The 13807-nt window shown below is 41.5% G+C and overlaps 1 protein-coding gene across 1 annotated transcript in view; it reads right to left on the bottom strand.

Annotated features, from left to right (window-relative positions):
* The window catches only part of LHCGR (luteinizing hormone/choriogonadotropin receptor), a 54584-nt gene that overhangs the window by 14361 nt on the left and 26416 nt on the right, over window positions 1-13807 (bottom strand). Inside the window, exons 5-7 of the mRNA XM_035000503.1 lie at window positions 12897-12971; window positions 12731-12808; window positions 3125-3193 (exon numbers count right to left, since the gene is read on the bottom strand). Of these exons, the coding sequence (XP_034856394.1) occupies window positions 3125-3193; window positions 12731-12808; window positions 12897-12971 (222 nt within the window). The remainder of the gene's footprint in view (window positions 1-3124; window positions 3194-12730; window positions 12809-12896; window positions 12972-13807) is intronic.

The following is a 13807-nucleotide window of genomic DNA, read 5'->3' as shown; positions in this document are numbered from 1 at the left end:
CAGGGCCTTGGTGTCATCATTCTGAACAACTTTGAACAGGCCCACGTATGAGGAAGGTGTCAGATACTGGGTTGAATGTATGGTTTGAAAATTTGGCTTGGCGGTTTTAAAACCTACCTCCCCTTCCCTGCTTCGATCCTTCAATGGGCCTCCTTGCCCGTGGAAGAGAATTCACTCTTCCATTGCCTCTGAGTTCTGCATGATTTGTTCCTGCTTCATGTCCAGGTTTGTCTCATACCCATTTCCCCTTGCTGATGACCCTCTAGCCACACTGTCCTCTCTATTCCTGGAGCTTACAACTTCTTTTCTTTGCACATCCTGCTTCCTCTTCCTGTGACGTACTTCCCCTCACTATTGCCATGGTGGACTCTTTGTCATCCTCTAGGCTCAGCCTAAATTTCATGTCCGTGGCAAAGCTATCCCTGGGCACCTAACCTAAAGTCAGTCAGTCCCTGACTCGCAGATCTCAGTAATGGGTTATTTCCTTCATAGGATATATCCCTATCTGCAATAACTTCATTTATTTACTTGTCTTTTTGTCTGTGTCTTCTGCTAGAAGAGAAACTTCATGAGGGCAGGGACTCTTTCCACTCTGCCATCTCAGACCCAGCTCCTAATGTGGTGCCTAATATATCAGTGATTCTTAATAAATGTTATTGGATAAATAAATGAATGAGATTGATTTGTATCCTTGGCAAACTGATTTGTGTTCTTGGCTTCCTCTTTCTTGCAACAGTGAGGTGTGGAAGATTCAGAATCTTGACTAGTTGGACTTTTTGAAGTTCACACTCATTTTGGCATCACTGAAGCAGCTGGGACACTGCCGACCAAGGCCCTCCGTCCCAAAGTCCTGTTGTCCCTGACCTCCCGAAGATGTCCTCTGCTGGTGTCCCTCCCACTCCGCTTTTGCTCTGGCTTCTCCTCCTTTCTTGTTGTCCCCCAATTTTATATTCAGTTCTCTTAGTTCCCCCCTCGTCCAGGTGACCTCAGCCACAAAGGCCTTCAATCACCCCCTGTATTCAGAGAGCTGGTGTCTGTTGCTAGCCCTGCACCCCCACCACCAACTTCTGCCCTTTCTGCTAGCAGATGAACCTTCTTTAAGTGTCTCTCACACTTCGCATCCCAGAACTTTCAACAGCTTCTCATTTTCTACAGAAGAGAGTCCAAATTCTTTACTGTGGCACCTGAGGCCCTTCCTGCTTTGTCCCTAACTCACACCTAGAACTTTCTAAAAGGTACTGTGTGCTGTTCTGTGAACATATGCTTCCTCCTCTGGGCCATTCTCTTTGTTATCCTCTGCTTAGAATGCATTTTCCTTCTCTCTTTGCCTCTCTTAGAACCAGCTCAAATTCTATGTCTCTCCTGAGGCTTTCTCTAATTTTCTTCTCTTCTGCCTTTGAAATCCCAGAGGACTTTCCTTCTCTCAGGGGAGGCATCATGCTTTGCCTTCTGTTTTAGTTACTACTTAGTGTACAGTTTATTTACCATTTGGCGATGCTTCTTCCTAGGCTCTAAGCTCCTGTGGGGCAAACACTGGGGCTTATTCATCTTCATTTCCACCCCAGATATAGCATGTTCCTCAAACACAGCTGATGCTTGGCAAACCCGTGTTGAGTGAATGAGGCATCTGAAAGTACTGTGCCAGGAGAGTATATGATTTGATTTTGGCAGAAACAGATTCAATTGGCTAGAGTGAACTCTTCGTTAAATTCAAGTCAACAAGAAAATGAAGGAAAATTTACTCCATGAGTTCAAGGTACCATTTCTCGAGCACTTGGTATGTGCCAGACTCAGGCTAAGATTATAAAAATATAATCTTATTTGTCATTCATTCATTCATTTGTAGTTAATGAACTGTGCAATGTGATAAATAATAAATGAGCACATACTCTGTGCGAGGCACTGTGTTAAGTACTGAGGATTCAAAACAGACCTTTTCATTTTTGGAAATAAACAAGCCCATTAGCGGCTCTATTTTATGGCTGAGAACACTGTGGCTGGGATAGGTTAAGTAACTTGCGCAAGGTCAAGCTGATAAATACTGGCATTGGAGTTTGAAGCCTAGTCAGTGACTCTTAGCTCTGTTCTCTTCGTCACCAAGCTCTGTAGCATGGTATGGATATAATAGAGTCTTTGGTTAATATGTATAGTTAAATAGTCTATTGTATAGACATGCTACTCAACTTGAGACTGGCAACATCAGCATCTCCTGAGGCCTTGTTATAATTACAAATTCTCAAGCCCTACCCTAGACCCACTGAAGCAAAGTCTCCGGGGATGGGGCCTAGGAATCTGTGTTTTAGCAATCTCCATGTTATTCTATGTGTGTTAAAGTCTGAGAAGCCCTTGTATAGACTGTGGTTTATACAATTTATTATAAAAGCCTTTTCTTAATTTTGGCTTCAGTTGTGCTTTTCAGGGGCTCTTAGTTTTTATTATACCCAACTGTAGGGTGATTGTCACCTCACTCTGTACCTGTTATGGTTCCAATGGCCCCAGCCCAGCAGGTTTAGTGAATGAGCCACTCTTTTAGAAAAGGAGCCATCGAAGGAAAGAGAGGTGGGGAACAATGAAGGAAGAAGTTGGTAGCAATGCTCTTCTTGAGTTAAAGGCTGTGAACGCTGGGGACCGGGGTAGGATATGGTGAAAGCACCAGGCCCCCTCACTCTGTGAAAAATGTGCTCCATACTCCCCCCTAGCAGTAGGAGGATGGGACTGCGAGTGGGCCTGTTGTGGCTGATTGGGCTGGTAGCTGGAGTTACCCGATTTCTCTGCGGTGAGGCTGGGGGAAGAATTTCTTCACTGAAATCGTGCTGCTTCTAACACACCATCAACCTGAGTGAACGGGCTAGAAAGGGAGGCCGAGAGATGAGACTAAAGTAGGGTGTTGAATATTTTAGCAAACTGTCAACTTTAATGTCTCCAGGCTGCATCTATCTTTGAAATCAGGTGCTCTGGGGTTTCTAGCCAGCCAGTTGCCTAGTAACATGAGTGAAACACTGAGGACTAACCACTTGAAAGTTTATTTTTGTCCTGCGTTAGTTGCTGAAGATTGAATGTGATCTGGTAGCTAGAGTAATACTTCATTTTTATTCATGAGCTGGGGAAATAAGCACATACTTACAGGGAAATCAGCGTTGTCCCGTTGAAGGCATGACTTTGTATTTCTTCAAACCCATTTCCATATAGTTTGCTGAAGTGAGAGGAGAGAAGATTTAGCGGTGAAAGAAGCACATTTTGGAATCACACATTCTTCCTTCTGTGACATTTATTACTAAGATAATTACTGGCATTCACAATATCTAGCTCTGTTTCTCTAACGTTTTGGATTCTAAGGTCCTGCTGATGAGATGGAGCTGTTTTTTTTTTTTTTTCTTTCTATTCTAGTTTGGCTTCACTTCGACCAGTGGCATCACCACCAATTTGTTTGTTTATTAAGTGTTTATTAAGTGCCAGGCACTTGATCAGTCATCCTACATGTATTTTGTGACTTAATCCTCATTGTCATTTCCATTATGCTGATGAGAAATCTAAGTCTCAGTGTTGTGTTGCCTCTGCTTTCCGGGTGGCTGAAAGTGCAGGGCAGAGGAAGACTCCAGTACTGAGTTAGCTTTTCTTTTCCTTGGATGAGTATGTGTTTTTGCTAATGCTGTATTTGGCTCCATAACCAAGAAGATTTCAATGCCTGTAAATGGTTCTTTAAGACCAATTAGTGGATAGTGAAATCAGTTTAGTTGGGTGCAATCAGCATTTAGCAAAATGAAATAGAACAGAATAAGACAAAGTGGAAAATATTGGAGTGTGTTTCATGTAATTAGGATAGTACCATTTATGGAATTTTGTTCCACCATTTTTCTATGTTATGTACATAAAAGTATACATACACATATATGGATAATACATATACATCTGCCCAGAATAAGACATAAGAGGGTCCTCAAGACAGATGTTGGGAAATGTTGAAGCCAGGAAGGAGCTTGGAGAGGATCAAGTGGCATACCTTCATTTTAGAAAGAAGAGAAGAGGCTCAGAAAGGAAAGTGACTTGTCTAAAGCCCAGCATAGGCAGAAATGGGACCAGAACATACTTTGTCTTGGGCTATTTCCAGTATATCTGTTTCACTGGTTGTTTTCACTTTTCTTCCCTGAGATATCCACATGGCCCCTCTTCCTCCTCCTGCAGGGCTGTGCTTGATGTCGCGTTCTTGGTGCGGCCTTTCCTGGCTGCCCGTTTAAACTCCCATCCTCCCTTCCCCCAGCATTCCCACATTCCCATCCCCCTCTTGGATTTGTGTTTCCTCTGTGGCTTTATCAGCATCTGACCTCTGATTATATCATACTCGTTCATCATCTCCCTTCCCCGGCAGAATGTAAGCTTCAGGAGAGCAAGGATTTCAAACTGTTCTGTTTCTTACAGAATCCCCTGCATCTAGAACAGTGCCTGGCATTTGGGAGGATTACAGTAAATATATGTTAAATGAATTGGATGAACAAATGGGTATATGTAAGATGAATTTCTTACTATAAATCATAGTCAACCAAGCAAGTTTGAAAGTCATAGTCTTAGAAATATTTGTGTAAGTTCTTCATGAACCATGATATAATACTCAAGTGAGAAAGGGTTATGTTATAACATAAAATTAAGCTCCAGCACCTGGCAAGACCCTAGCTTCCCTCTACAGGGTTGCTGGTAGTTGCATGGCCATGTAGGGATGGGCTGGTGGGTGCGACTTAAGATTAGACACCTTCCCCAGCTGTTCCTGTTCCAGGTGGCTGTTGTCTGCAAGGGTTCTCTAGACTTTGTTAAATAAAACAAGCATGGAATTGCATCTTGTGGTGTATGTGTATGTGTGTAGTGTGTATGTGTGTGTAGGGTCTCTTTCCATCAATCCATAGCACACCTGAGACAAACCAGTGTATAGATAAATCTAAGCAGGACTCAGGGTTGAAGCATGATATTTGAACACTGGCATTCAGAAAATAGAGATTACAAAATAATCCATAAAAGCTCCTTATTAATTTGAGTTCAGAGCGACCTCATTTTGTAAAACCCCTGGGTCTCTCATGATGCTTGCTATCTGGCAGGAGCCCAGCCTTGCCCTTCCATGTGAGGAACAGTCTTCTCTGTCTTCTGCTCTCCTGTGCTTTCTTCTGGAATTTTGAATTTACAACTTCACCTATGAACTCTTAACTGTATTCTGTAATGGATTCTGGGGTGCCATTTTTCAGTAGTTTTCTAGAATTTGAGGGGATATTTACTTGGTTTATCTCTGTTGTCTTGTGTAATTACGCACAACCTTCTTGCCTCCTTAGCAGCTCAAAAATAGAATTCTTTTTTTTTAAGCATTTTTTTAAAAGATTTTTTTTTAAAGATTTTATTCATTTATTCATAAGAGACACACAGAGAGAGAGAGGCAGAGGGAGAAGCAAGTTCCCTGCTGAGCAGGGAGCCCGATGCGGGACTTGATCCCAGGACCCTGGGGTCATGACCTGAGCTGAAGGCAGACGCTTAACCATCTGAGCCACTCAGGCGCCCTTTAAAAGATTTTTTACTTATTCATTTGAGACACAGATACAGAGAGAGAAAGAGCATGAGGAGGGGGAGAGGCAGAGGGAGAGGGAGAAGCAGGCTCCCTGCTGAGCCAGGAGCCCAATGTGGGGCTCGATCCCGGGACCCTGGGATCATGACCTGAGCCGAAGGCAGATGCCCAACCATCTGGGCCACCCAGGCGCCCCTAGAATTCTTTTTTAAATTTTACAGTTAGACTATTATTCTTTGGCAGTCCCTTATCATTTGGGGGTTTGAATTTCTTTATAGCAATCTCTTGTAGATGAAGGAATCATATTGGACTTTTCTTTGAACTTCTTTGAAATTGGATTTCTTAGAGTCTCAACCAGGGTTTGTCAAAGCATTCCCCTTCATCCATTGACTCCGAATCAACTGGAGCTGCTTGCTGGAAATACAGACTCAAACCCACTGAGCAGGTGCCCTGCAGAGCTATGGAATCAGAATGTGGTAGTGTTGTTCAGGAATATGCACTTTTATAACAAGCTCTCCCAGTGAGCTTGGGCATGCCAGTTTGGGGCCCCTTGCCCTAAGGTACAGCATGGGATGATATAGGTCTCATCATTTCCATATGCAGATCAGATGGTCTGCTGGATAGAACTTAGTCCAGAGTCTGGTTCCCTTACTGCTTTCCCTACCTGGTAAGCAATGGAGTTACGTGCATGGTGAATTAAGACAAAGTAGCTCCCACTCTGTTTTGAGCAAAGCAAAGCTGCCAGCACTTGTCTGGATGCCCATTCCCCATCATCCTTATGTGCTGTCCTGATCCTAGTTTTGATACATATTAGGATTTTATACTTTTTTTTTTTTTTTTTTTTTTTTTAGAGGGGCTTACAATGCCATGGCTCTAAGTGCAGCTTGGTGGTTAAATTTGCAAGTCTTCAACCCAACTGCTCACTACTTATTAGCTGAGTTACTTTAGGCAGTTACTTAACCTCTTCGTGTGTTAATTTCCTAATCTGAAAATAGGGATGATAATAATAGTATTGACCTCAAAAGGCTATTGGGTGGATTAAAATACTAAACATATGTGAAGCACTTAGAAATAAGTCCTGGAACACAGTAAATGCTTAATGTGTTGCTATTATTATTATTATTATTATTATTATTATTATTATTATTATTATATTTTGTAGTAGCTCCATCTCTCTGACCAGAATAGAGGGAAAGGGTGTCCCTTGCCATGCTCTGGACAGGAGTTCCATGAAATGTAGCAGGCCGTTTAATTGAACTGTTGTCTGCTGGGGTCGGGGCCTTCCTGTTCTTGGCGGAGCAAGTCAGTTTAGTGGCCTGGGCTGCCTCAGATGTACTCACTCTCCAGAGGCCCTCAAACATCTTTGGTCTGTGTTATTAGCATCATTGACATGCTTGTATTGGGACATTTTTCAGGTCTTTTTTTTTTTAAATAGTCTGGGTCCTGCTTGTCCCGACTTTCCAAAGAATGGGGCTCACTGTTTCCTTTGCAGCTGTTTCTCTTCAGCTTTGTTCTTACCAGTTGCACACAATAGAATGTGTTGCTTTGTTTTGATTAAAACTGGCTTCCTTACTTTGGAGAAGTTACGAATGTGAGTGGGAGGCTTCCTGCTGTCAGGCCCATACAATGCTTTAAAATGCCCCTTAAAACATCTGGAGAATCACTTCAGATAACTTTTTTCCCAAAACATCATGGTGTCAGAATTAAATGAGGATGGCTCCCTTTGCCCTGAGGATGCTGTCACAAGCACAGAAATGATCCCCGCCCCCCCCATTACAATAGCTGCACCTTACTTTAAAGCATTGTCTATGTGCTCTATTCAAATGTCAGTAATTGTGATTCAAAAAGAGAGAGTGTCACCTTTTTATTCAAAATAAGGTTCAGGCTTAGAACTTAATCACAGATGAGACTCTCATTCTGAATGCTGCCTTAAAACAACTCCAAATATTCCTGGGGCTCTAAAAGCATTTCTGGGGTTGTATTAACAGTATTAGATGATCTGCCATGGTTCCGTTTTGGATCATGTAAGCACCTAGTTTTTGGATGATTTTAAAGAAGAAAACTTAATATGTGTTTGCAGATTTGCAGGGTCTCAAAAAGTGGCCTCAGGGTTTCTATTTTAGAAAATATGTCCCATGGTGATATATCTATAAGCAAATTTTATCAAATGACTATACAGATACCTACTTAAAGAACAGGGATCCTAAATTCATCACGTTCTTCTCTGGTGGTATTTTGCTGGAGTCCTTTTATACCTGAATAATTCCTGTGTATGAAGTGTATGAAGACACTTCTTGAGTGGATGCCTTGGCCTTGGTTGTATGGATAACTTGTCACCAGTTCACTGTCACCAGGCTGATCTCTATATGCTGCTGTGACCCTAGTTTTGAATGTTCATCAGAATTCCCCCATTTCTGTGGGGCTCACAGACTCAATTGGCAAGGAAATCCTCTCTCTAATGTGGGCATACCTCCTGCCTTTCAGCAGCGCTGAGTTGTTATGTTTTCCTTCAAGTTTCCCTCAGCCAAGTTCATGTCATCTTATATGACTTTACCATATGTAATAACAAAAAGATGTCAGGCATCCAAAAGAATGATGACTGCAATGGATTGTAATATATTGAATAAAATTTTTTAAAAAATCTACTTCCACAGTGATACTTAAAAAAGACAGAGATCGAGAGAGAAGGAGAGGATTCTTTTTTTTACAGAAGAGTGCTGGTAATAAATGTAGAAGAATGATGAAATTTAAAACTTCCCTTTTGTAACTCCCTGCATAATAACCGAATAATCATTTGATGCTGAAACCGTTAGCTGAAAAGTTTTTGGCCAATGGCTAGTTGCACCAACTCAAAGTATCCCACTATCGCTTATTATTAATGACAAAGGGAAAAATGTGCCCTTACAATGAAGATGTCTGACAGTCACACTTTAACCAAATGGCCAAGGGGCATGGCATGATGTGCCTTCTGGTTTGATAAACTGGGAGAGACACAGCATGCCCTTTGCAGTGTTCTTGCAGAAATGTTGACCTGAATCTAATCCTGATCATACAGTCAGATGAATCCAGACAACTGGCCTGGGCTCCTTCAAGGAATTGGTGTCATACAGAACAGAGGAAAGTCGGGGAGCAGATCTTCATGGGTGGGGTAGGAGGTGAGGTTGGGAGCACTAAGAGACATAATAGTGAAAATGCAGTGCATAAAATTTTGATTGGATTCTGAGTCAAGAAAAATTCTATAAAAGACATTTTTATTGGAATGGGGACTGTAGATTGGACAATGTCATTAAATTCATGGTTTTTTGTTTTTGTTTTTGCTTTTTTTGGGGTGTGTGTGTATAATGGTGTAGTTACGTAGAATGTCCCTGTTTTGGGGAGTTACATGCTGAACTATTTAAGGTATGAAGTGTCATAATATCTATAAACTTTTTTTGGATGGTTTGGCCAAAAAGAAATATGTTGTATATACTTACACATATAGAGATGGGGTGGGTGTAGCAAGCTGCTAATAGTTGGTAAATCTAGGTAAGTTGTATAGGGGTGTTATTGGAAAGACAAGTGGGAAGTAACTCCACTTGTCCACTGAAAATTTTAAAATATTTAAAGAGATGATGAGACATGGTGTTTTCAGGGTGGTCTAAAACAACTGGCTTGCTGAATATTAGCTTTTAATCATGGTGGTGCCATGTAGTTGACACGATGTGGTTGAATTTGCACAAGAAGTATTAATCCCATTGGATACACAGAGACAGAGGCATGTCTGGGTGGTATAACTTGCCTAGAGGTCATTAGACACAGGGCTGGGACTAGAACCCAGGCTTTCTGTTTCAACACCCAGCAGTCTCTTCAGTGTGGCTTATCACAGGTGCAGCCTGGAAGCTTGCCATCCTTTGCCAGGCATTCTTTCTCTGAGAATTAGCTGTCACGACCTTTCCTTCTCTTTGTGGAGTTCAGACATGAATCAAAGTTGTCTCTTTTTTTGAGACTGGTATGACCAGTCATCTAGAATATTTTAAAGGTGGTGCAGCCACATCCTGCTTTCTCAGGGGGTACATTTCAAGGTAGCCTCTTGAGGAGATTTAATGAAAAGCCAAAGTGGCTATAAGGGACGTAATAGTATAATGCATAGTTTTAGCATTAACCCCACTGAGCTTCTCCAGCATCAAGTGAAGTGTTTTGTTTTCATTAAATGAGCTCACAGTTGGTAAAGATTTGGGTGGGGGGAGGACAAGAAAGGTTCCACAAAAAGCAAAATCTCCAATACTACTAATAATGAAGAGAGAAGGCTCCTAATTAGGAAGTTGAACTTTATAGCTGAGAAAATAAAGCTTTCCTCTTTAAGTGTAATACCCTTTCTCCAACAGGGTGCTCCACAGGATCCTTCGCTTACAGAAGGGCCTATTCAGCTGAGAACAAGTGCCTAGCAAATGACTAATCACTCCCCCTCCAGATGAAGGGCTGAGAGTGAGGAGGGGGATGGAAGTCCAATGCCCCCTGGGCCCATTAGGAGAGATGAATCTGCAATCCTCATTAACTTCAGATGTGGGGCAATTATGCCCTGCTGGTAAGCACTATTCTTCTTAAAATCATAACTAACATAAGTTAATAGCCCCATAATAAAAATACTGTGCAGCTCTCATGTGCACATGCTGAAATGTGATGTGTGAAAGGAATCTTTTGTTGTTCCTTGAGTTTGGTGGGTTGGTCCAGTCTTGGTTGCTCACGAGGACCCTGTGGATCATCCCAACATTCATTTTCTTGTTGACTGTTCTCCACATCTTCTGTCTTTTCATTCATTCCATTTCCACTTCATTCCTATGGCTGTACATTTACCTGGGACAAGTACCATTTGGGTCCTGATTATTTTTAGATTTAGGTCAAAATCAAAGGAAGTCTTGGATATTTATGATCTTTGAATAAAGGCTACTCTACGGGGTGGTTTCTTATTACTTTTGTCAGAGTTACTTCTAAGCTTTTAATCCTTTATCCCAGCATTCAAGACTCAGCAATCCAATGTCCCCTCCACCTCTGCCATTTATCTAAACCTATTTCCTGTTTCTTAAGCTGGGTGTGTACTCCCCAATAAGTAAGACATACCTTGTTGTCCTCTTTCCCACAGCCATACTTTTGCTCATGATGTCCCCACACTTAGACTACGCGCTCCCCTTTTCTTGGTATGTGGTACCACATAATGGTTAAGACTGTGATTCTGGAGCCAGACGGAGTCTAAATCCTGACCCTGGGCAAATTACTTAACCCCGTAGTGCCTTGGTTTCCTCATCTAAAAATGGGGCTGATAGTCCCTACCTCATAGGGTTGCTGTGAGATGTAAACAAGTTTTTAAAAAGTACTTAAAAATAGTGCAGGCATTTACTAAGTGCTGTATAAATATTAGCTGCTATTATCACACTTACCCATACCAATGTTACTGATACTATGAGGTCTAACTCAAGTCTCAGCCCCACCGTGCAGCCTCCTCTGACTTTTCCAGCCCAAGAGGACTTCTCTAAGACTTCTAATTTCTGCGTAACACAAACTTTCACAGTGAATATCTACTGGTTTGTATTATTCTTTCATTCTTTCATGTTTACCCCCATAATTTCTCCATTTCCTCATAATTGAGATTCTGAACTCCTTGGGGATATGGATCTTATGTCTTTTGTGTTCTCACTAAAGAATCCTAAGGTATGTGGTACCTCCCCATGCAGTCTTTGCTCTGTTTCTGACGGGGGTGTGATAAATGAGTAGTTCTAGATACATGCAGTGGTGTGTTGGAAATACTTTATAAAATAGAGCTGGAAGAGCTTTAGTGTGTAAGGAAAGTAGAGGAGCAGAAAGACTGTAGAGATTTTCTAGGATCTCCTTTATCCTTCCTGGTGTTTAAGAGCTGCAAGTAAAGAATTTATCTTGAAAAAAATTTTTTTTTTGGTTGCTGCTCTATATTCCCTGATTGCAATACTCTGAGCTGGGTCTGCATGAGCTACAGCTTTGTAACGTGACAATTAAATGTGTGGAATTATACCTACACAAAGTAAAAAGTACTCTTCAAATGCAATGTACATTGATACCAATATTTAAAATCCATGTTATAAAAGAGAGTCCTCTGAGATGGTCTCTTCTCTTGCTTCACAACTATCTCCTCATTTTGGGGTCATCCAATGTGTGCTCTCTCTTTTTTTTTGCTCTCTCTTTCTTTAAGGGCAAGCTCATTTATTGATTCATTACAACTCTGCCATGAGCTGTAACCAAAGTAGAAAGAGTGAGAGGGATATGGATGTGGGGAAAAGAATTAAGTATGGGTCATTGGACTTTGGATACAAGTGAGACATGGTGCCCAGAACGCTCCTTCTGAATGGTGGGGCAAAGGCAGGTGCTCCATGTGCAGATGGCAGGGACCCCAGAGGGAAGGAAGTCAGGCAGATGAATAGTGAAGAGAGTAGGTTGGGTTATCTTAGTACAGTTCCCTGTGAACTTTATGTGCATGTGAATTGGGAACTTGCAGATTCTGAGTTAGTAGTTCTGAGTCCTGAGAGTCTGCATGTCTAACCAGCTCTTAGAAGATACAGTAGTTGCTGGTCCATGGACCATACTTTGAATAGCAAGGCCTTAGGAAAGAGCATAAAAGGGGTAGGGCCTATGAGCCTGGTAACCTGATGAGTGATTGTCAAATAAAAAGACACTATTTTCAAGTATTAAGGGATGTAGGGAATGGGCATAGATGGTGCTCTTCAGAAGCAAAGTAAAAAATCAGAGAGAGTAAGCGAGTGAATGCAGGCTCTATCGATCAACTATTTTACCTACTTGGAGAATATCGTTCCAAACTTCTCATTTGAAACTTGAAATTTCTCTGCTCTTTGAACCAGGGCAGTCATTTCCCTCCCGGCTGTCTCTTCCCAGCTTCAAAGCATTCCACTGATGCAGTGAACAATTTCATCAGTTGGAAATTTGGTCACTGTCAATCCTCAGGGCCCGTCTGATTAATTTTAAACCGAATGGGTCAGTTGGTGGTTGTGTGAACACATGGCACAGCTGCAATCCCGCACAACTGCTCTCACCCTAGCATTTTAGGTCATAAAGAATGTTACCAGTGAATGAAGAACGTGGTGAAAGATGAGAAAGAGCTCACCTCAAGCTAGAAGCAAGAATAGCAGGAGCCTGAATGGCAGAACATGAATCTGGGATTTTACTCACAGTGTTATGGATTCGTTATTCATCCCTTGAAAAGCATTTTCTGGTATGGTGGTTATGTGTAAGTTATCACAAATTTCCCTGGAGGAATAAAATGAGAAATATTTACTTTCCAAATTTTAGCTGCAAATAGGAAACTGTTATGCATAGCAATCAGCCTGGTACTTACAGAATGAAATTAAATTCAGAGGAGAAGATCTTTGTAACATCTGGAAGCTTTCGGATGCCTGTGTTACAGATGCTCCTGTGATTTGGGGTAGGGTGGGGATGTGGGCAGGGAGTGAGTAAAAGTGATTGTTATTAAGGCATAAAGATAAACGCAGTAGAGAGGCACTTTGCAAAGACTATCTTCACATTTAAAAAAATACTGAGTTTGGCTTTTTTGGTAGCACTTTTAGCTGTTGAAGATTGTCAGAATTTTAAAGCCCCTAGCACTATGGAAGAAGTTGCTCTAAAGATGCCTGTTTAAAGATCTAGGGGCCGGGACTAACCTTTCAGGTCTTTTTCATTTATATTTATGTTTCCAGCCTGTCTTTTCCTATTGTATCAATTGCGTTTTTTCTGTTGTATTCTATCCTATTCTTTTTTAGTAATTTGCTCTTGGTAGTTCTAGATGGCATCCCTCTACTTTGGAATAGGTTTCAAACTCAAACACTTTAGGAATATTAATCTCCATATGAGAAATCCATATCCCTCATTATTATTATTATTTTTAAAGATTTTATTTATATATTTGACAGACAGAGACATGGCTAGAGAGGGAACACAAGCAGGGGGAGTGGGAGAGGGAAAAGCAGGCTCTCCCAGGACCCTGGGACCATGACCTGAGCCGAAGGCAGACGCTTAATGACTGAGCCACCCAGCCGCCCCCATATCCCTCATTATTAAAAATCTTTCTTTCTTTAGCTACCTTGTGGTTCAGGAAGTTCTTCCTTATAACTTACTGAAATCATTGAACATGCTTTTCCTTATTGGGGCTTAGGTCTCTTCTTCCTCCCACCTTTTATTTAAGCTTCAAAGAAGAGAGAAGCTTCAGTGATAGGTTAAATTGAAAGATATTTTATTACACAAGAATGGGAC

The sequence above is a fragment of the Mirounga leonina genome, unplaced genomic scaffold (genome assembly GCF_011800145.1).
Source record: "Mirounga leonina isolate KUSES-001 unplaced genomic scaffold, KU_Mleo_1.0 Mir_125, whole genome shotgun sequence".
Classification (NCBI taxonomy): Eukaryota; Metazoa; Chordata; class Mammalia; order Carnivora; family Phocidae; genus Mirounga; species Mirounga leonina.
Note: the sequence above shows the minus strand (reverse complement) of the source record. Positions and strands in the feature narration are given on the sequence as shown.